The sequence below is a fragment of the Kogia breviceps genome, chromosome 1 (genome assembly GCF_026419965.1).
Source record: "Kogia breviceps isolate mKogBre1 chromosome 1, mKogBre1 haplotype 1, whole genome shotgun sequence".
NCBI classification, from domain to species: domain Eukaryota; kingdom Metazoa; phylum Chordata; class Mammalia; order Artiodactyla; family Physeteridae; genus Kogia; species Kogia breviceps.
This window is the reverse complement of record NC_081310.1, coordinates 63,129,955-63,151,717: the sequence shown is the minus strand read 5'-3', so window position 1 is coordinate 63,151,717 and position 21,763 is coordinate 63,129,955. Positions and strand designations below refer to the sequence as shown.

Here is a 21,763-nt window from a genome sequence, read left to right as displayed (position 1 = left end):
GCTGCCTGCGGAGAAGTTGGAGCTGGCTGCTTGGATTCTTGCCAGGGTGGGAGGCCCGGAAACTCTGGTGGCTGTCCGGTCACTAGGGTCCTGCCCACTGCCTTCCATGGGGCCTCAGGACCAGGGTGTGGAACTTTGGTCTCTTTATTTGGAAACTACACTCAGGACGGATGGTCATCCATGGATTTAGGTGTCAGCAGGAGAGAGAGAAGCTGCCCACTTGTCCTTCAAACTCATAAGGACATGAGAGGCAGAAAGAGAGGCCGAAGAAGACATAACATGGGGATGCTACAGTCATCTCTACCGAGGCCAGTGCTCAGACGATCAGGAGCTTCCGCGTAGGAGCGAAGGGTTGTCTCCCCTCTCTAGGCATGAGAGAATAAAAGACAGAAAGCACAACAATAAATACTGCAGCTTCTTGAACCTATGCTCTTCAAGTACTGCTTGCTGTAAACAGTGTTTGATTTTTGTTTTCTTTTTAATTGCAAGAAACCACTGGCGGATTGGAGCAGAATCCAAAGCCAAACACCCATATCCCCAGGTCAGCTCCCGAATGGAATCTTCTGGAGGCCTGGCCCACGTGCCTCCAAGGCCTTCCCCCAGGGTGCCTGGTTTATGACAGTGACGGATGTAAGGCAGAGCTGCCCAGCATCCTCGGGGAGGCCAGGCCTCTGGTCTGGGAGAGGCCCACCTCTCCCCGACTTCTGGTAGTAACTTTACGGAAACCCAAAGGAAAAGTACCAAAATCAGCTCCTCATTTGTTGAGGTTTGGGATTAAATAAAACAAAACAACCAAACAGTAGCAAAAAGCATTGGTACTCTACAGACACGTATGTCCTCTGGAGATGAGAATACACAGGCGTGTGTGTGTAAAGCTGTTTCCAGTCAGCCAGGTGGAGCCGCTCCATGGCTTTGCCATTTGTGCAAAGGCTAGTCCTTCCCCCACCTCTTTCGGCTGCCGGGATAATTTCAGGTTCACTGGCCTCTCTTTTTGCGAAGTGTTTGGTGCCAACTTGTGCTCATTCTTTTCCTCCTCACTTAAAAAAAAAAAAAAAAAAAAAAAAAAAACAATTCCAAAGGCAAGGAAACATTCATTTTTCCCTCTGCTTTCTCTCCGCATCTCTCTGTAGGCTTTTTCCGGCAGTGGGGACCAGGAGTTATACGTGGAAGGAGGGACAGGGGTAAGAGAAGGAAGGGGGACAGAAATCAGAATTAAACGAAAGTTGGACGGGATGAACAGGGAAGCTTTTTGTTTTGTTTTATTTCTGGTTTTCCTTTTTCTTAAAAAAAATTAAATAAAGTTCTCATTATTTCCCCAATATACATTGAATGAGTTTTCATGCAAAGCAGCAGTCACAGAGGCAGAACCGCGCCCAGTCGTGCCTCTCAGCTTGAAGAGCCACCTTCTCTGGGTCCTGGTGTCCCTCTCGTCCTCGCCGCGGGGGGATGGGGTGGATGACACCCCCGGTCTCTCCCTGCAGGAACAGGCTGTGACGAAACTTGGCTGGCGTGGGGAGAGGGGTCCTCCCCTCCCCCCGGGAGGGGGTCTCAGGGGACAGCAAGCGCTGGGGCCCGATCCCCTTCACTTGTCCTTCCTTCGGAGATGCCCAGTGTGACAGCTCTCACGGGTCCTTCTTCCCAGGAACAGGAGGCTCCATCTCTCAGCTCTCAATGGACATGGCGTTTATGAGCTGTTCCACCTTGTATGCCAGCCGCTGTCGCCGGGCCTGCTCGTCCTGCTCGAGGGCCCCAATGAGCTGAGGAACAAAAGCAAAGGGTGGCGGGGCAGACTCAGCACTCAGCATGGAAGAGGCCATTTTCCAGAATCCTATATCCTTCTATCTGCCTTTCCATTCTGCCCTAATGAGTATAACCTTAAATAATGTAAATGAGTAATTGAATATATGTGTGTGTGCATGTACATATCTAAAGTATTTAAAACGACATTTAGCATATTGCAAGTGCTATGTGTTAGCTATTATTATTACTACAATTACGTTCAGGTACAATGCTAATGCATGACTTGTGAATTCTCTGGAGCTGTCCTCTTCAGGATCTAGTCATGTCCACCAGTCTGTCTGAAATGTAACTGACAGCACCCGCCCAACTGCAAAGAATAATCTGATTCATGGTTTAAGAATGGATGAAATTAATCGTACACGTTGAAGTGAAAAACAATTACATTACTAAATAAAAGTGTTATGTATTGCATGGACAATGAGGGCAAGACCATGGAAGGTGTAAGAAAGCACTGAATGAATCAGGAGAGGATAGGCTGCCTTCTAAAAGCATGGTGATGACTTTTTGACTCCGTGAATGTGTTTTCTGAATTACCCTCCGTTGCTGTTATTAAAGGATGGACCCCTGCTTTTTGTTCAACCTGCTTTGCCTCCTGAGTGCGTCCTTCCCAGGGCCCCAGCTCACCTCTTCGCTGTACTTGCTGACATAGGAGTAGATCTCATTGAGGGCACTCAGCATGTTGAACTCCACGGCGTGCAGGCGGGACTGCTCGGCGAGGTAGGCGTTCATGTCCTGGTCACTGATGGCGGGGAGCTTGGCGATGTCTGCGTAGTATCTGCCATAGAGAGGACAGGTTCCTTGGTGGGGACTCAGCAAATACTGCCTACACCTACCCTGGCCCCAGAACCCTTGAGACCACAGTTGTCCCCAACTGCTCCTGCTTCCCTATTTCTCTTCGGACGAAGCTTCCTCTGGCCTCTTCCCTCAAGCTGAGGTTGGGGCCTGGAGGCTGGTTTTTCCCTAAGGTTGGGGCCTGGAGACTGGTTTTCCCTAACTACTAACTTTCCAGGGTAGTTAAAAGCCCAGACTCAGACCAGACTCCTTGTATTGAAATTCCAGCTCTGCTACCTGCTAGCTGTGTGACCTTGGGTAAGTTATTTTGCCTCTCTGTGCTTCAGTTTCCTCCTCAGTAAAATGGGGATGATTATAATACCTACTTTACAACTCTGCTGGATATTTTAGTGAGGTGATACATACAACATCTTTATCACGGTGCTGGGTGCTTAGCATGTGCTCAATAAATGGTCATTAGAATGCTAATGATCTGACTTGAAGGGTACAAAGCTTCCCTTTCTTCCCCCTGCAGGAACTTTGGACAAGAGACAAAAAGGTGAGCATGAGGTCCCGAAGGCACCACAAACATGGTTTTGAGTCCTTGGTCAGTGAAGCCCAGAGGAGGGAATGCAGCAGGCATTCAGGGCCATGGGCCTGTCCTGAGGGTGCTACTGACCTTTCCACCCAGCTCTTGTAGCTGGGGATGTCCTTGGCATAGAGCAGCTTGTTGGAAGGGGAGTCCTTGCCCAGCCTGTGCTCTGATGTTGAGCAAGAGTCCATGAAGGTCTGGGCCACCACAGAGAGGCAGGCGTCCGTGATGCTGCCCTTGTGGATGTCAAATACAAACTGGGGGTTCTTGATCACGTTCACCCAGAAGCGCAGGGGGAGGCTGTAGGAAACAGCAGAGCAGAGTCTGAGGGCTGTACCTTGGCCGTGCCCCACGCTGTTCACTAGCATTCCTCCCTCCCCGACAAGTGCCAAATTCTCTCTCAAAGGGCAAGGGAATGAAGTCACAGAAAACTGGTCCAGCCTGGGCTGCCAATTTAGGAGAAGCTGTTACTGATGCTGGGAGAAAAGGAGAGGCACTATTGTGCCCTAATGGGGTGCTGACCCTGTTCTCTAACAACTGAGAGGTGGGCGTGGGTGGCTTCGTTCCCTCCTGGAGGTCTTTTCCAAAGGCCTCTGTGTCCCCAGGGAAGCCCAAGTACAGAGGGCTGCACAGTTTTCTCAGAGCTTTAAACAAAGCCCCCAGGCTCCCAGAGTCCCTTCCCAGTGCCTGCGGCCATTATCCAGAAGGATGCAGTGGCAGCACCAGCACGGGCTCCGAGTGGGCACAAAGGGCGCCACCTGTGCTCCCCACCCAGCCCGGCTGCCCAGCCACTTCCCAGGGCTGGCCCGGCCTGGCTGGGCTGAGGAATGGGCTCCCCTGGGGCCGCTCTTTCACGACTCTCCCGGGGGCTTTCTCTGATCTGGTCACGGGCAGAGGAAGAAGAGGAGGCCATTGTCGGCACGCTGGGAATGACTCACTAGGACTCCGAGTTTTTCCCACCCCAAGAGGAACTGATCAGTCGTTAGGAGAGTTCTTTCTGCAACCTGGGAATTTATAATCGGAGGAGAATGCTTTTTCTCTGCTCCTTAGGCCGTAAGGAGGATAAGCCCATTTACTCCCCTTCAAAACCAGAACAGCTGCTGTTTCTGCTGCCTTTTCCAACTTGGCCCTCTCCTCCAGCTGCCTGCAGGCCCTTAACTCTTTTGGATCCTCTATGGAATGAGCCCTGTCCCCGGCTTGTCCTTCGGGCCTGAGATGTTTCAGCCATCCAACCTACCTCCCCCCCTCTCTTGCATTTTCTCTTGATTCTCCTGGACCCCAAACTTTCCCAAATGTCTCAGTTCATGCCAAGTCTTGGGAAAGATCAGCTGTGCCCACTCCAAGTCCTTCCATTATGATTTCTGCTTATCTTTCCAAATGCAACGGGATCACTCACTTTCCTTAACCTGGAGGGAGTGGCCTGGGCTGAGCTGACTCCTCTCTTCTACCTCCCCTTCCCCCCCACAGCTCTGGAAGCTTCTAACAGTCTTTGCTTGGACATTAGGGACCTGAGGTCTGGATAAGGGGACTCTCCCCACCACAACTCCAGGGCAAAGCATTTGTATGACTTGGGCCTGGTCAGAAACAGAGGGCACGGAGACGGGGATAATCCAGAACTTTCTCTTGAGTTCCTTGAAACTGCCACCCCCAGCGCTGGACTGAGGATCCGCCAGAGCAAAGGGAACAGCCATGGCCCCGGCCCTGGGAATGCAGATGAATGAAAGGCCTGTCCCAGTGACGTGCACTGGAGGCTCCTCACCCCACGACCACCAGCGCCTCTTCATTTCACTCCACTGTGATCAAAGCTGCAGACTTTGGAGGGCTTGGCAACCACAACACCCCGGAAAAGAAGGAATATATGGGGTTTGGGGTTGGGTTTTTCCAAAGTGTTTTGCTGGTTGCTAGGACTTTTGATTCCCAAATAACAGCCGGGGCCCATCTGTGCGGGCTCTGTTTTCTGAGGAGAAGGCTGACTCCAGACAGCTGTGTGGGCTGCCTGCCCAACCCAAAGGCCTGGACACCCCTCTCCCCTCTCTGTGCTCTTTCCCGAAGGAAGGTTTTTACTCTGGCTCTTGGCCAGGCCCTTTGTGACCTGAAAGTCAGTCTTCAGCGTGGCCTGTGCTCCAGGTTCAAAACCCAGGAGAGAAAAGTCTTGCGCGAAGAGCCCGCAGGAGCTGTTTCTCCCACTGCTGGGTCTGGCTGCAGAGGTTACCTTAGGGGAGACAGTCACGCCTGCAGGACGTCCTGCCTGCTGCTTCCTGAAAGCCACGGCGCCGGGGTAATCACTTGGCCTTAAGGGATCACGTTTGCAACGACAGCCTCGTAGTCGGTGGGCTCAAGTCTACAGCAGGTGCACGCTGTCTCCCAGCACTGGCCAACTTCCCCAGGGTCTAAGTTTAATTCAGGGCTTCCCCATTTCAGGAAGTGCCTTAGTTTCTGCCGTGCTCAGAATGCCCCACAACGCCTGTCTGTGAAGCTCTGCTGCTAGGTCTCAGACGTTGGCTCTTTGTGTAGGTTCCTCCAGCCCCCTTTCCTAAGAACCAGAAGTTAGGGAGGAGGAGGCACGTCCCGGAGAAGGGTCTGAGCCTGAAAGGGCAGAGCTCAAGGGTGCGTCTGTCCTGGCGCCAGGCTCTATGCCTGGCAGGGCCCACTTGGCGCCTGGGGACCACGTCCGCTCTGTGGAGCATATGTTTGTCCCGGGAGCCTCGGATTCCTCAGCTACAGCAGAGAACAGGCTCCGCCCATCTCCCTGGTCCCTGCTAGCCCTCACCCCCCGCAGCTTGCAGCCTCACCAGGCTGCAGCTCTCCCTGGGCTCCCCACGGGGTTACCAGTTGCTCTTCCAGGTGTGCCGCACATCTGTGTCATGGATGCTGTGTCTGTCTGCCTGCTCATCCAGGAAATCAAACATGTACTTGATGGCTAGGGGGAGAGCGCTGCCCCGGTGCACGGTGCTGAACAAGGTCTCAAACAAGTCGTCCACGAACTTCTGCAGGGTGCCCTGGCGGAGGGGTGGTGGGAAAGTATGAGGTGGGGGAGGGGGACGGGCAGCAGGCGGGCAGACCAGATGGTGCCTTGGACTGATCCTGCCTTGGAAATTTGTCTGCGACGCCAGGCTGTGCAGAGAGTGCGGTGGGAGTGGGGGTGGGGGTGGGGGGTGTTGGGGAGGTGGGAAGGACTGAATGGGCTGCAGATTCCTGGCAAGAACCTCCTCCAACCTGTGGCCACATGCCACATTTCTGCTTGTGTCCATGGCAGGAGGGTGTGGGCGTGGGGAGTCTGACTGAAGACAGCAAGTGCTCTGAGCCCAGGCTTCCCACGGGCAATGAAGGGCACAGGTTGCTACGAGAGGCTGTCTAAAGAACAAGATGGAGGGCTGGACCTTTCCAGCGGGAGCAGGGCAGGACGGCAGAGGGTCTCACAGGAAGGTGCGAAGGGCTCACCATGTTAGTGGGCTGGGATAAGTGGTGTCTGGAGTGGGGACTGGGTGAAGGGTCCAGATCCAAGAACACTGAGACACAGCCCTGATCACAGGGCCTTGGAGGGCACCCGGGGCAGGGACAAGGCTGGGCCTGGGGCCCACAGTTTGCACATTCCAAAAACACCTCTGAAGGTCAGGAAAACGTCCAACCTTTTAGTGTCTCTTTGTGGGCCTCTTATTAGCATATTTGAGACTCATGGTCTGATGGTGTATTTCTGAGGCACTTCAGGGAGTAAGTCTGAGATGCCACCGTATTAGAATTTCAGCCACATTTTTGTTGGGTCAGTGGGGGACAGTCCTGGCAAATACGGGCTGGATGAATGCTATGCATATAGGCAAACTTTTCTCTGCTAGGGAGGCTAGAAGACAGCTTTAGATCATAGCTTCCAGCACTGCCGCTGCCTCGCTTCCATCAGCATTTGGGGGTAGATGAGATGGGACGGGGAAGGGGAAGCCTTCTCTTGGATACCAGAAGGACCAGGCCTTCATGCTTTTCCTCCCATTGTGGCCAGAAAGTGGGTAGAAAAGGTACTGATGGAGGAAGCTGGCATATCTGTCCATCTAATACCAATAAAAAACCCCAGTGATTTCCTAAGGGGTGTAGGGGCCCGAGGTGAGAGCGTCGATCCTCTGAGGAGTAATGGCGGTCCTATAGGGTGAGCTAGGAGGAAAGATGTCATTGTGATTTTTGCCAAAGGGTAGAGAACAGCAGTGGCCTGATCTCCTGGGAAGCCTGCCCCAGACCTGGACCTGCTTGTCCAAATGCGTTACCTTGAAGGACAGACTCCATGCTGTCCTTCCTATGCTGTGGGCTGGGTGGGGGGTAGGACACACCTCTCTGAGGAGCCTTCCCTGGGCTGGGCAGGGCAAGATTTACCTTGGTGGCCAATAGCCGGGTCAGGTAGATCTCGGACACCATTTTGCTGCCCCGGTCACCCTCCTTCTGGTCTCCATGGTCATGATTCTTCACCAGATGCCACACCTTGACCCCACTCTCCAGGTCTGGGGTGATCATGGGGGCCCGAGACCGCAGGCTGTCGGGACTGCCTGTGTACCTGAAGGAGGAGTCTGAGGAGAAGGGGGCAGCGGAGGCCTGTGAGCAACTAATTGCATCATCCTGGCTTGTAGAATCCTTCTAGAATCCCTGCCCACCTGCTGCACTCACTCAGAATAGTCCAGTTTCAATTGGAAGGGGACCCTTGGGGTTTCATATTTGGTGGGTTATTTTATCGATCCTTGGTTGGCATGAGAACAGCCTGAAATCTTTTTGTAAAAAGAGGACCTAGAAATTCTGTGAGCTGGAGTGGCCCTTGGGAATTTGGGAGTCCCTCATTCCCTCATGCTTCCAGCAAAGAACAATCAATAGGTAAAATGTCAACCCGATATTCTCACAGGGGCTTTAAGAAAAGTCTGGATACTAAGGGCTGTGAGTGGAAATGCTCCCTCTCGGGAGTTGATGAGTTCCTTCTTACTTGGGGCCCAGAATGTAGAATTGCCTGAGCCCCTTTTGGAGCTGCCAGCTTCAGTCCTGAGGTGTCCTTTAGCTGGACAGCCCAAAGCCTAGTGCTATACAGAACCAGAGGAAACAGAGTCAGAGAGAGTGAAACACCAAAACCTCACTGCCCAGAGGGCACTGGGGACCCTAGCACTCCTCTGGGGTGGAAGGACTGGTATGGCCAATTGATTGCCCAAATTGGGACATGATTGAGAGCTAAAGGGGGCACTGTTAATCATTCAGTCGGGACAATAAGCATAAACTGGGACTGGGTTATGTAAACCTCCCATCCAAGAGCCTCCTTGGGTCTGGGCCCTTCAAACTCCTTCATCAGACCTGGGCTATCAAAGGAAAGGTGCCGGGTACCACCGGCTGCCACAGCTCTGAGGAGACAGGCTGCTCCAAGGATGACTGGTCCAGGGAGAAAGGGAAGCCTTTGACTGCAGGCTGGCAGCAGCACGGGGCTCCTGCTGTCAGAAGGGATGGTGAGTAGCCCCTGGGGGTCACAGAAGTCTCCACTGGCTGCCCAGGCTACCTTTCTGGTCCTCACCGTATCTGCTGATAGACGTCCGGGAGATGCTGGCAGAGGCAGGGATGTTGTAGGAGGAGGTCTGTTTGGGGACCAGAGCTACCACCGATCTGTCTGATACCTGAGAAGGGTATGAGAGATACAGTTCAGGTGAATGTTGGTATCTTGGGGAATAAAATTGTCAAGTACTTCTAGAAAGTTATGGAATAGGTTTAGGTAGATCAGCATAAGGAGATCAGAAATGCTAGAAATAACAATTCCTGCTTTCCAATATGGTAGCTACTTGCCACCTGTGGCTATTGGGCTCTTGCAATCCAATCAGTCCAAAGGGAGATGCCCTGTAAGTGTCTGAGCTCAGGTACGCTATAAATGTACAATACACACTGGATTTCAATGACTTAGGATGAATAAAAGTATACAAACTGTCTCATTAAAAATGTTTATATTGATTACATATTCAAATGACAATGATTTTAGATCAGTTGAGTTACATAAAACATGAACATTACATTCATCTGCTTATTTTTACTTTTTAAATGTGACTAGTAAAAAATGTAAAGTTATACATGTGGCTTGCATTGTATTTCTATTAGAGGGAGCTAGTGTAGCCCAGCCTGCCTTGAGCTTTGTGAGTTACATACAACTATCCCCATTTTAGAGGTGAGGAACTGAAGCACTGAGAAGCTGAACAACACCTTCAAGTTCGCACACCTAACACATGATAGAGCCAAAATTTGTCGCCCGGGCTGTCAGGGTCCAGAGCACATGTTCTCCTCATTGCATCCTAATCTGGGATTTTATTTCAAGACACACCGGTCTGAAGCCCATTTTCCCTTCTGGTTCTGATTTCTTTCTAGCCTGGGTCCTGTAATGGCCCAGTCACCTTGAGGAGCTTCACCAGAAGGCAGCTGCTCTTGGAGAGTCAGCGAGAAAGAAGGTGTCTTGCCTGTCTTCTGTGAGGGTGCCCAGGCTCAGCACCCAGCCTGCAGGGAAAGGGCTGCTAAGTGAGGAGCCATATTGAAGACATTTGGGGCCATTTTGATTTAAGGTTACCCTCCATCCAATAAAAACAGAGAATCCCCAGAATTGTGGCGATCCAATTAAAGCCCTAACGCAGAGGGAATAACACAGCTATAATAATGTTATGGGCCATAAAACAGTCCTATTAAACCATTTTTTACTTTAACAATTTTTATGAACTTTATGTTTGATTTATGGCTGCAGCCATCGTAAAACCATTTTTTTCTGGGTCTTAAATTGTCAGTCCCTCTCTCCCACCAAAAAAAATTAAATGTTGGGAAGTCAAACTCTAAGTGAACATTAGCACTAACGAGATTCCCTGATAGCCAGTTTTTTAGTAGTGGTGTTTAATTTCACCCTCCCTATAAATCTGCGGGAACCCGGGAAGTTTTTTAAAATCTCTTTGTTAATTAAGATTATGCAGATTTTTCTCCTGTAGGGGCTCCAAGGACCTTTGACTCCTGGGAGAGTAACAAGAGGTCAATGCTTTGACTTGATGGCATGAAAGCTGCAGGGTCCAGGGCTCGTCACAGACTGCAGGCAGCTTGTACCATCAGCACTAGGTCTGAAAAGGAGGGGGAGCTCTCCATCTCGGACTTTCAGGAACCCTCTTTGCAATTGAAATGATACACAAAAGCCTGGCAGGAGCAAGGGTTTATTCTCCCAGGGAGAACAGATTATGTTATCATTTATGGCTTGTTGTCACCTAAAGGGAGATTCACAAGGTGACTGGAATGACCACAGTTCAACTGAATTCCGGGTCTCATCACTAAATCTCCCTTGTCCTTAGTCTCCAGTCTTTCTCTTGACCAACAGGTGATGCAAACCCGTGGTCAAGATGCCTGGCCGGGTCTGACCTTGCCTCTGCCCTTAGTAGCTACAGGATTTCGGGAAAGTCACTTAACCTCTCTGCGCCTCAGTTGTCTCATGTGTCAAAGGGGATAATAATCTTGTCTAGGTTTGCTGTGAGGATTAAAGGCGTCAGGACACGTAGAGGCTGGGAGCAGTGGTGCCTGGTGCCTAGTGACACTCAGTAAGTGCTGGTATTACTGTTGCTATTACGAACATCATCTTCATCATTGTCTCCCAAAGGGAAGAGTAATCCCCCTTGTCCCCTGTCACTCAGGGCTAGCGCATGGGAAGAGCCTTGCACAAAGTAAAGCTCGGTAAATATTTGAGGAATGAATGAATACATGCATGATAAATGACATTGGGGAATTCAAAGTGCTTTGTAAGATGAGCACTGTAGGAACAGAATATTCCATTCTTCTGATTGGGAGTCATAGGACAGACAGACCAGTAACAAGCATTAGGGCACCAAAGACAGAGAAGAGCGGCCCCATTCCTGCCCTGGAGAAACTTACAATTGGGGGACATAATGCTCATTTCTTTTGCACTTTCTTCTTCGGTTCTAATGGGTTCATTAAAACTGTTCTACGAAGCCCAGTGTGAAGTGGGGTTGGGGGCTGGGGTGGAATCAACAGCGTGATTATAGCTACTGTGGAGTGGTATATACATACTGGTATACCTCACCTGTGGTTTCTCCTACTTCCAACCACTTTCACAATTTGGGGTCATAGCTCCACTTACTGACGAGGAGTCCAAGGTTTAGGGAGATTCAAGTCACACCACCAGTGAGTGGGGAAGCAGGGGTTTAAATAGAGCTCACAAATCCTTTTCTCTGCCCAGTATACCACACTTACTCCATTTAGGTAGGGGGTCCAGGCAGAGTGTCAGCATGGGAAATGCAGGCCAGTAAGGGGGATGGAGCCTGGAAGGGAGCATTTTGGGGTTTCCCCAGTGCCCCTCTCTTTCCTCTGTGCCCCAAGAGGCTCCCAAGCAGGTCCTGCTGGCTGTTAGGACCCCCAGCCTCCTGGTCGTTGGCAACTCAGTGCTTAAGAACCCAGATTGCCAGCCCCTCCCTGTGTGAGGCAAGGACAGAGGATGATGTTATTAATCAGGCAATCCCACAGGGTCCTGCTGCCCAAGGTGCCTCCTCTGGTTGGTTTAATTTCCCTCACTGTCTCTCATCTCCAGCTTCTATTTTAGTATGTTTTTCGAATCCCAACCAGCCTACCTGTGCTTGATCTTACAGAGACCCCAAGTTGTGAGTGGTTACCATGAGAAGCAAGGGGGGTGAGAGTAGATACCTCTCGGGATCTTTTGTTCTTTTGCTGAGATTTTTTTTTTTTTTTTTTTTGACTGTTCCATTCAGTGTGTCTGCCGGTGTGCTAAACACTTTACCTACTGTATTCAATCTATTCCTCACAACTTTATGGGGCAGGGATCACCATTAACTCCATTTTACAGATGAGAAGCATGAGAGCTTAAGCAACTTCCCCAGGGACACCAGCTAGTAAGTGGCAGAATATAAGACCCAATTCCCTGCTTCATTGCAGGTGAGACGTGTAAGCTGCATTAGTAAGAGAGCAAAGAGAAAGCAGCAGGAGACTATGCAGCTGTCTGTGAAGGATACCATTTTTCTGCAGGCAAAGAGCTACACTCTGTACAGGATAGGAATGTCCAGCCCAACCCTACACCAGTTCGGTCAGTTTCTCAGGGTGAGTCTGGACACTCGTGTTTTCGACAGCTTCCAACAGTAATTCTAATCGGCAGCTGTGGCTGAGAATCACTGCTCTAGACTCAGGGAGGAGGTGGAGAGGGGAGATAAGAGAACCCTTTTAGGGCTTTGAGGGCCTTAAAGCAAACCTTAGAAGGAGGAGGCATTCTGGGAGGGCAGGGGTCCCTGACGCAAAGCCCTGCCCTCACCTGATAGTGCATCAGCGTGTTGAGCCGCTTCCAGTCACCCTCGATCTTGGTGGTGATGTCCTCGTCCTGCAGCACGACCCGGGCAATCCGGCCTTGACGCCACTCTGGGTGGAGGGGTGGTGCAGGAGCAGTGTGAGGGCCGGGGGCCGGGACTGCCCAGTCGTGCCGTCCTCTAGGGGCCTGGCAACCCCAGCTCCCTCAAGCTGGTGCAATGATAGTGTTTCAGGCGTCTGGGGCTCCGGGGTGTCAATACTGGCAAAAGCATGGGACTCCCCAGAGGTGGCCGCATCTGAGCGGGCAGTGTTTCAGGCAAGCATTTCACCTGGCCCCTCACCTGGATGGGACCCAGTCATGCCCCGATGAGGGGCCATCTGCGGGGCAGGGCTTCCCACCCCACCCCCACCCCCACCCCCACCCCCCATAGCCCAAATGCCCTCCTGGAAGTTGCCCTCACACTCCAAGGCCAGGTTTCCTACCCAAGTCCATGTCAACAGCCCTCGGCCGCTGGGAGTAGGGCACGTTCTTGTACACGGCATCGAGAATCTTCTCTTTGACCTGCGTGATGGTGTCACAGTTTAACACCTTCACTGGGATCTCCGGACTGTTCTCGTTGTCCGGGTTGACGCAGTTCAGGATCTACAGGTGGTGAAGAAGGGGAGCAGGATGTGAGTTGAAGGAGCCATTTGGGGGACAGGGAGCGAGGCCCTGGAGCCTTCTCTTAGCCAGCCAGGCTCCCCCTCCTCACAGGAGAAAGGAGAAACTGGTGTCCCTCTGTCTGCATCTCAGTTTCTCTCACCTTCCAGCCATCTGCCAATGACAGCTTGAGCCCTTCTGCCTACCTCTCTTTCTTAAGAGAACCAGGACTCTACTTTCTAGCCCCTGATGGCTTAGGGGAGGCTGTCATTCTGGGTGGAGACGTCCTGGGGGATTAGGGGTGGCTCCAGGTGTTTCAAGGGCTGGCCTCCCACTTCCCCGAAGCCTCTATATTAGAAATCAGCAGACTTCTTCCCCGTAATGCTAACTTCCGCATAGCTAATGCTGAGCGATCTAGGGAAAACGCAGGCAATGCAAGCTCTTTAGGCCCACCCAATGCGATAGGGGAGGAGGGGCCCAGGCCTGTGTGTCCGCCCTTGGGACACTTGGCATGCCCCCTGGACTGGCCCCCAGGCCAGCCTCCCAGCCTCTTTATTTTTATTTATTTATTTAATTTTGCGGTACGCGGGCCTCTCACTGTTGTGGCCTCTCCCGTTGCGGAGCACAGGCTCCGGACACGCAGGCTCAGCGGCCATGGCTCACGGGCCCAGCCACTCCACGGCACGTGGGATCTTCCCGGACCGGGGCACGAACCCGTGTCCCCTGCATCGGCAGGAGGACTCTCAACCACTGCGCCACCAGGGAAGCCCCCAGCCTCTTTACTGACCCCTCAAACTGGCTTTGTGGTGAGAAGGCAGAGCATGGATCAGAGGCAGGAGGTCCGTGCTGTCCCCTGGGCTTCCCGCCTGCTCACCAGGGTCTTGTACTCGATCTGCTGCCGGATGAGCTTGTCCTCGCTCAGGGAGTAGCGGGCCTCGCCCGTGATGGCATCGATGGGGCCCTTCTCCATCTGCTGCTTGATGGCACAGTAGAGCATGAAGAGCGGCTCCCCCGCACACTCCTGCGGGCAGAGGCAGCGCGTAGGTGGCGGGGTACCAGCCTCCTTCCCTCCCTCTCCTGACCCTATTTCTAGGCCCGATTGGCTTTGGGGCACCCAGCCAGGTAGGTTTCTGTTCCTAAGTGGGGGTCGCCATGCAGCCCTGATGGCCAGGCTCAGACAGGCGGCCCCCCATCTTGCTCTCAACTCCCACGTCCTGTCTCACTCCCAGTCTCACCTTCAGGAACTTGTGCAGGAGGAAGGCAAACCAATTGGTCAGCATCTTCTCAGCCACCGACTCTGTCCTGGGGAGGCAGAAGGGATGAAGGGCAGTCCTTTATGGAGGGGTCTAAGGGCGGGGGTGTGCCTAGCTTGTTGTGTGGACCAGGGTTCAAGAGAACAAGGGCAGGAAAGAACCCAGGGCTGGGGGCCAGGACACTGTGTCCTGTCCCAACTCTACCAGTAATGAGAAGTGAGACCTTGGGCTAGAGGCTTCTTTCTGGACTTCAATTTCCGGCAAAATTGGAGTGGTACTATGGGTCTGCAGACACAGGGATCAAGAATACCATCCTCTTACTCTCTTCCGGCCTCAGGGTGATGGAGTTTCTATGTCCCTTTGGGATTTCCTGCATGTCTGAATATTTGCATGTCCACAAGGTCCCTGGTACCTTCCCCTCCAAACAGAGTCAGACTGCCTGGGTTCAAATCCTGACTCTGCTGCGCACTGGCCTGTGTGATCTTGAGTAAGTCATTTCCTCTCTCTGGGTTGAGTTTCCCCATCTCTAAATGGGGATGATAATAATAATAATAATAATAATAATAACCATCATCATCATCATCATCATCATCATCATCTATCCCACAGGGCTGTTGTCAAGGTTGAATGAATTAATATATGTAAAGTGCTAAGAATAGTGCATATACCGGCTCGCTGTCAACCCTGCTGTCCTGCGGGGTCGTGGATCCCAGCCCCTCAGGTAAAGAGCAGTGTGTGCAAGTGTTTAGCTGACGGGGGATCTGCCTCTGTAAGCACCGCCCCTTCGTCCTGCCCCACCCCCATCATCCCAGGCTGCAGATCTGGGGACCTGCGAAGGAACGAAGCGAAGCGGCTGTGACAGACCCTCAGTGATGGGGATGCCGGAGGGGTATTTTAACTCGCTGCACGTGGTGCAAATTATACCCTCTGGCTGCCGTAAATCCCAGGCATTTGCCAGGGCTGCTCAGCAATGTGGGCCTGGGAGAGAGTGACAATGGCAGAAGAAACTGTGGCTTTCTCCCTGGCCCCTCCCAGCACCCTCTCCCTGCATTGTGCCTGAGATTAGCTCTAATTTAAATACAACAGTCCTTAATGAGAGTTTCTAATGCTCAGATTGGCAGAATGGGTGCTCTGTACTCATTAAACAAAGCCATTCTTTCTCCCTTCTCACCCCACATGGGGTCTGGAAGCCTGAGACCTTGCAAGGAGAAGGCTGCCGAGAAGGCAGTGAAATGGAGGTGGCACATTCCAATCCCTGCTGCCAGCTGAGCTCCAAAGCTGTGCTGGGCTCCCCAGGGCCCCCAGAGAGGGTAGGCCCAGGGATGGATGCCAAGGTCTCTGACCCTCTTCCCTGCCAGGAAAATGGCAACCGAGGAGGGTGTGGTGGTGGTTGCTGGTGATTCAGATCCAGGAAGCTGGGCACTGATGGGACAGGCCACACCATATCTCCAGCCGGGTGCTGTCCCACAGAGCTCCTGCTATGATGGGAATGGCCTCTATCTGTGCTTCCAATATGGCGGCCACTGAGCACTTGGGATGCAGTTAGTGCAATGGAGGAACTGAATTTTACATTTTCATTTTAATTAATGGTCACGTGTGCTACTGTGTTGGACAGTGAAACTCAGGATGCATGGGGAGGGAGACGTCATTTTGTTCACGAGGAAACTAAACAGCAGAGAGGCCACATCAATGGCCCAAGATCACACCACTAGCAGGTAGCAGAGCCGGGGTTCAAGCTCAGATGCTCTGGGGCCTGTGCTCCTAGGAAGATGAGACTCTGCACTGGGAGCTGTGGGGACACAGGCCTTCCTGGGGAGGGGCGCCTTCTCGTGGGGCCCACACTAACCAGCCCTGGCCCCGCCTCCCCCAACGTCCCTGTTCAGATGCCTCCCCGCCCGTGGCGCAGGTCAGACCTCCGGAGAAGCAACTTGGGGTGGTTCTTGTTCTCCAGGTTCTTATCGATGAGGTCGGAGAGCAGCTGCTTGAGGACGTCGGTGGCGTACTCCAGGCGGCCCTGCAGGCCGGTCATGATGAGCGAGGCCACGTTGCCGCGGTCCCGCATGGAGAAGCTGCGCTGCAGCTCCAGGGTGCGGATGAAAGTCAGCAGGAACACCTTGTTGTTGATGAGCTGGGCAAAGAGCTTCAGGGCCTTCTCGACGTGCTGCTGCCCGTTGCCCTGCACCTGGGACGGGTGTGATGGGCGTGGCCTCAGAGGACGAGCTTCCGGCTCTCCGTGAGGGTGTTAGCTGATGACGATGCCAGCTATAGGACCCTCTCCATGATGCCTGTAACCGCCCCACCCTCGGTGATGTAGGAATAACTGGACTTTGAGGTCTGCAGTCTGCTCTGACTTCCCCCTGGGTTGAGAGGGTTGGGCTCCAGGTAGAGACCTCAGAGAGGATGCTATTCATCTGATTATCCCAAGGATGCAACACAATAGGAGATACCGCAGCAGACTAGCTTGGTTTACTAGTCTCCCCTTAATCTCCTCTGCCCTGATTAATTATCTTTAGTAAAACAAACTGAGAAACGAACAAACAAGCCTCACAGAATCATAGGTCTTTCCTTAAGCCAACTTAAATCCATTTGGAAATGAGGCAGAATCTTAGTTAATTAATTCAGTCATTAATTAAAAAATGACAAACAATCAGCCTTCCCCTGGAATCATCCCAAAGAGCCTGGGTGCCCCGCCCCCGTCTGTGATTTTCCTGGTTGGAAATATCCCCGTTGTGGTGATGATTTTACAAGCTATTTCTCCTCCTCACTCCTGACCTTCTTCTGAGCACTGGGCCCCACTGGCATTTCCTAGGAAACCCAGGCTCCACGTCCCTGCTGGGCAGCTGGGCGAGGGAGGCGGGTGTTACCTCCAGCTCACGCAGGACGGGATGGTCCTCAATGCCGGGGAACAGGACTCGCATAGCATAGGTCCGATAGTCCAGGTAGGGGATTCCTGAGCGGTCCAGGTCACTGGTCAGCTCGTTGATGTCTGTCTGGAGCTCGGCAAAAGCTATGAAAGTGCAGTGGAGACAGGGAAGCTCAGGAGGGGAACGCAGGCTGGGGAGGGGAAAGGCGGGAGAAGTTTGTGGAGGAGGGAAGGGCCAGGTGTAGAGACAGGGAGGGTTATAGGGGTGCATCTCCAGGGGCGGTGAGATATCTCCAGCCTGTCGTTCTTAGGTGGTGGGACTATGGGTGATTTTTATATTATTTCCTCCTCTATGCTTACCTATAATTTTGAATTTTCTTTCTATGTATTATAAGTGTAGTTAAAACAAAGGAAGCACATGACTTGGGTCATGCAGGTGATACAGGTGCTAGAAGCAGGTGAGAGACAGTGGTCGAACAGATCAAACAAAGACCAGAATAGGTAGCTTTGCTCCCCTTTTCCAAGCAAGAGGATAAACCAAGATGCAAAAACCTTGGGGGAAAATGAAAATCAAAACCACCATGAAATACCACTTTATACCCATTAGGATGGCTATTATAAAAAAAAGTGGAAAACAATGTGTTGGCTAGGATGTGGAAAAACTGGAACCCTTATATCTTGCTGAAGGGAATGTAAATTGGTACACCTGCTCTGGAAACCAATTTGGTGATTCCTTAAAAAATTACACATAGAATTACCAAATGACCCAGCAATTCCTCTCCTACATATATACCCAAAAGAACTGAAAGCAGGGACTTGAACAGATACTTGTACCCTCACGTTCACAGCAGCATTATTCATCATACCAAAAGGTGGAAACAACCCAAATGTCCATTGACAGATAAATTGATAAGTTAAAGGTAGTTTATATACCCAATGGACTATTATTTAGCCTTAAAAAGGAATGAAGTTCTCTCAAATGCTACAACATGGATGAACCTTAAAGACATGATGCTAAGTGAAATAAATCAAATACAAAGGGACAAATACTGTATGATGCCATTTATATGAGTTTCCTAGAGTAGTCAAATTCATAGAGACAGAAAGTGGGAGAGGAGGATGAGGGATTATTGTTTCATGAGTACAGAGTTTCAGTTGAGGAAAATGTGGAAGTTCTGGAGATGGGCGGTGGTGATGGTCACACGATATTTTGAATGTACTTAATGCCTCTGAACCAGAGGAGGGGAGAGCACTAGGGTGCAGCGATAAGAAAGTTAAAATGGTAAATTTTATGTTATATATATTTCACACTCACACTCACACACAAACGAAACTGAGAACACCACCAAACCCAGACTTAGGGAGCCCTGACCACCAGGCCCTTGGCCAAACAGGGGCTTCCCCTTGGTGGCAGACCTGTCTCCTGATGCCCTCCTTGCTCCTCCCCAGCCCTGGCACAGGGAGGAGCTGTGGCCCACTTTGCCCCAGCCCAGCTCTTCCCTTTCATCCAGCAGAGGGCGTGTTCTGATCTTGAAGTTTGCAGCAAAAGGAGAAGTGTTTTGATTCCTAATTAAGATGTTCACCCAGAGAGTCTTCCAGGTCCTCAGCCCAAGGGGACACCAGGTAGCTGCGGTTGCTTGGGAAACAGAAGAAACACTGTCTCCACCACTACAGCCTGGGATGCCCTGCAAGTGACCTTCAGAGGCTCAGCCTGCAGTACTGGCTGAAGACACACCCTGGGGGAGGGGATGGGGTGGAAGGGAGGGCATGTGCTCTCAACTTTCCTGCTGCTCCAAAGGCAGCCAGACAAAAGGAGCTGTCACTCCTATGTCGGGATCTAGAGTCTGAGGCAACAGGGCCCAGGAGGCTCTGACTGTGGGGAGACTGAGGTCCCGGGAAGGCGAGTAGGCTGGGCCAGACTGTGAGATGAGTCAGGGCACAGGGGGACAGAATAATGGGATCAGGTCTGGGGACTTACTGTGGGCATTTTAAAGGCAAAGGAAGTTTAAGAGAAAACAGAGGTCAAAGTGGAGCAGGATGGCTTGTGGTAGAAGAGATGGGAGCAAAGATGAGAGCTGTTTTAGGGAGGTGGGTAATAAGGCTGGTGAGGAAAGAGGGTCCCAGAAGCGAGGGAGTGCCTCCACTTACCTTCCTTACACTCCAGGGCCACACGGGACTCCAGGTTGTCCATCTGCATTTGGAGCCGCTTGAGAGTGAGGTCATTTTCTCGAGACTTGCGCTTGTAGGCGATGAGCACAATGATGACGATGATGAGCAGGAGGCTGCCGCCTGCCGCGATGCTGACGATGGCTGGCAGGGTCAGCAAGCTGTCTGAGATGACACTCACCGAGCCGGGCGAGAATACCATGCCACCCACGTGGACCTGCACATGGCACACACACAGTCGCTGTAGAGCCCTGGCATCCAATCCTTCTTGATTCAGAAAGGGCATGAGAGACCACAACCACACAGTGCAGTCTGGATACAAAACGACTTCCTGCTTATCATCTGCCTTTCTTTTCTTGTGTTCTTAGCTCCTACCCATCTTAATATAGGACTTTGTGATGAGGACATGTGGAAGAGGTTGAAGACCCTTTCTTTATGACAGATTATACATGAAAGGTGAGGAAGGGAGGAATAATAAGAGGGTTCACTCACCATGACCTTGTGCTGCCCGGTGAGGGTGGGAGGCTCACAGAGCAGTTGTGTCTCGGACACAGTGACAGCGCATGGGGTCTCTCCAATCAGCACGGTGTAGTTGAGTTTGGCACCTCCAGAAGCAGGAGGGCACAGGTTTTTGCCCTGTGGACAAGAGCAATCTTAATAGGAATAATTGACACATGTGCACAGAAGTTAATTGGTTATTTAAAAAGAGATTAAGACCAGTCCCTCCCATCAGGAAACTTCCACAAGCCTCTTAGATAACCTCATCCACCAGAGGGCAGACAGCAGAAGCAAGAAGAACTATAATCCTGCAGCCTGTGGAACAAAAACCACATTCACAGAAAAATAGACAAGATGAAAAGGCAGAGGGCTCTGTACCAGATGAAGGAACAAGATAAAACCCCAGGAAAACAACTAAATGAAGTGGAGATAGGCAACGTTCCACAAAAAGAATTCAGCATAATGATAGTGAAGATGATCCAGGACCTCGGAAAAAGAATGGAGGCAAAGATCGAGAAGATGCAAGAAATGTTTAACAAAGACCTAGAAGGAATAAAGAACAAACAAACAGAGATAAACAATACAATAACTGAAATGAAAACTACACTAGAAGGAATCAATAGCAAAATAACTGAGGCAGAAGAACGGATAAGTGACCTGAAAGACAGAATGGTGGAATTCACTGCTGCGGAACAGAATAAAGAAAAAAGAATGAAAAGAAATGAAGACAGCCTAAGAGACCTTTGGGAAAACATTAAACACAACAGTGCTCACATTATAGGGGTCCCAGAAGGAGAAGTGACAGAGAAAGGACCAGAGAAAATATTTGAAGAGATTATAGTCGAAAACTTCTCTAACATGGGAAAGGAAATAGCCACCCAAGTCCAGGAAGTGCAGAGAATCCCATACAGGATAAACCTAGACACATAGTAATCAAATTGGCAAAAATTAAAGGCAAAGAAAAATTATTGAAAGCAGCAAGGAAAAAATGACAAATAATATACAAGGGAACTCCCATAAGGTTAACAGCTGATTTCTCAGCAGAAACTCTACAAGCCAGAAGCAAGCGGCATGATATACTTCAAGTGATGAAAGGGAAGAAACTACAACCAAGATTACTCTACCCAGCAAGGATCTCATTCAGATTCAATGGAGAAATCAAAAGCTTTACAGACAAGCAAAAGCTAAGAGAATTCAGCACCACCTAACCAACAAACGCTAAAGGAACTTCTCTAAGTGGGAAACACAAGAGAAGAAAAGGACCTACAAAAACAAACCCAAAACAATTAAGAAAATGGTCATAGGAACATACATATCGATAATTACCTTAAACATGAATGGATTAAATGCTCCAACCAAAAGACACAGGCTTGCTGAATGGATACAAAAACAAGACCTATATATATGCTGTTTACAAGAGACCCACTGCAGACCTAGGGACACATACAGACTGAAAGTGAGGGGATGGAAAAAGATATTCCATGCAAATGGAAATCAAAAGAAAGCTGGAGTAGCAATTATAATATCAGATAAAATAGACTTTAAAATAAAGAATGTTACAAGAGACAAGGAAGGACACTACGTAATGATCAAGGGATCAATCCAAGAAGAAGATATAACAATTATATATGTACCCAACATAAGAGCACCTCAATACATAAGGCAACTGCTAACAGCTCTAAAAGAGGAAATCGACAGTAACACAATAATAGTGGGGGACATTAACACCTCACTTACAGCAATGGACAGATCATCCAAACAGAAAATTAATAAGGAATCACAAGCTTTAAATGACACAATAGACCAGATAGATTTAATTGATATTTATAGGATATTCCATTCCCAAACAGCAGAATACACTTTCTTCTCAAGTGTGCACAGAACATTCTCCAGGA

At 50.7% G+C, this 21,763-nt stretch overlaps 1 protein-coding gene across 2 annotated transcripts in view; it reads right to left on the bottom strand.

The window, feature by feature from the left end:
* Nucleotides 1-1,235: 1,235 nt before the first annotated feature.
* The window catches only part of PLXNA2 (plexin A2), a 219,167-nt gene continuing 198,639 nt past the window's right edge, over nt 1,236-21,763 (bottom strand). For both annotated transcript variants that reach the window (XM_059057244.2, XM_067032482.1), the window contains 14 exons: nt 19,863-20,006; nt 19,353-19,587; nt 17,206-17,348; nt 16,255-16,523; nt 14,324-14,390; nt 13,963-14,109; nt 12,932-13,091; nt 12,456-12,559; nt 8,688-8,787; nt 7,520-7,710; nt 5,993-6,162; nt 3,251-3,463; nt 2,425-2,575; nt 1,236-1,757 (listed from right to left, as the gene is read on the bottom strand). In XM_059057244.2, coding sequence (XP_058913227.1) covers nt 1,662-1,757; nt 2,425-2,575; nt 3,251-3,463; nt 5,993-6,162; nt 7,520-7,710; nt 8,688-8,787; nt 12,456-12,559; nt 12,932-13,091; nt 13,963-14,109; nt 14,324-14,390; nt 16,255-16,523; nt 17,206-17,348; nt 19,353-19,587; nt 19,863-20,006 — 2,190 coding nt within the window. In that variant the 3' untranslated portion in view covers nt 1,236-1,661. The remainder of the gene's footprint in view (nt 1,758-2,424; nt 2,576-3,250; nt 3,464-5,992; nt 6,163-7,519; nt 7,711-8,687; nt 8,788-12,455; nt 12,560-12,931; nt 13,092-13,962; nt 14,110-14,323; nt 14,391-16,254; nt 16,524-17,205; nt 17,349-19,352; nt 19,588-19,862; nt 20,007-21,763) is intronic.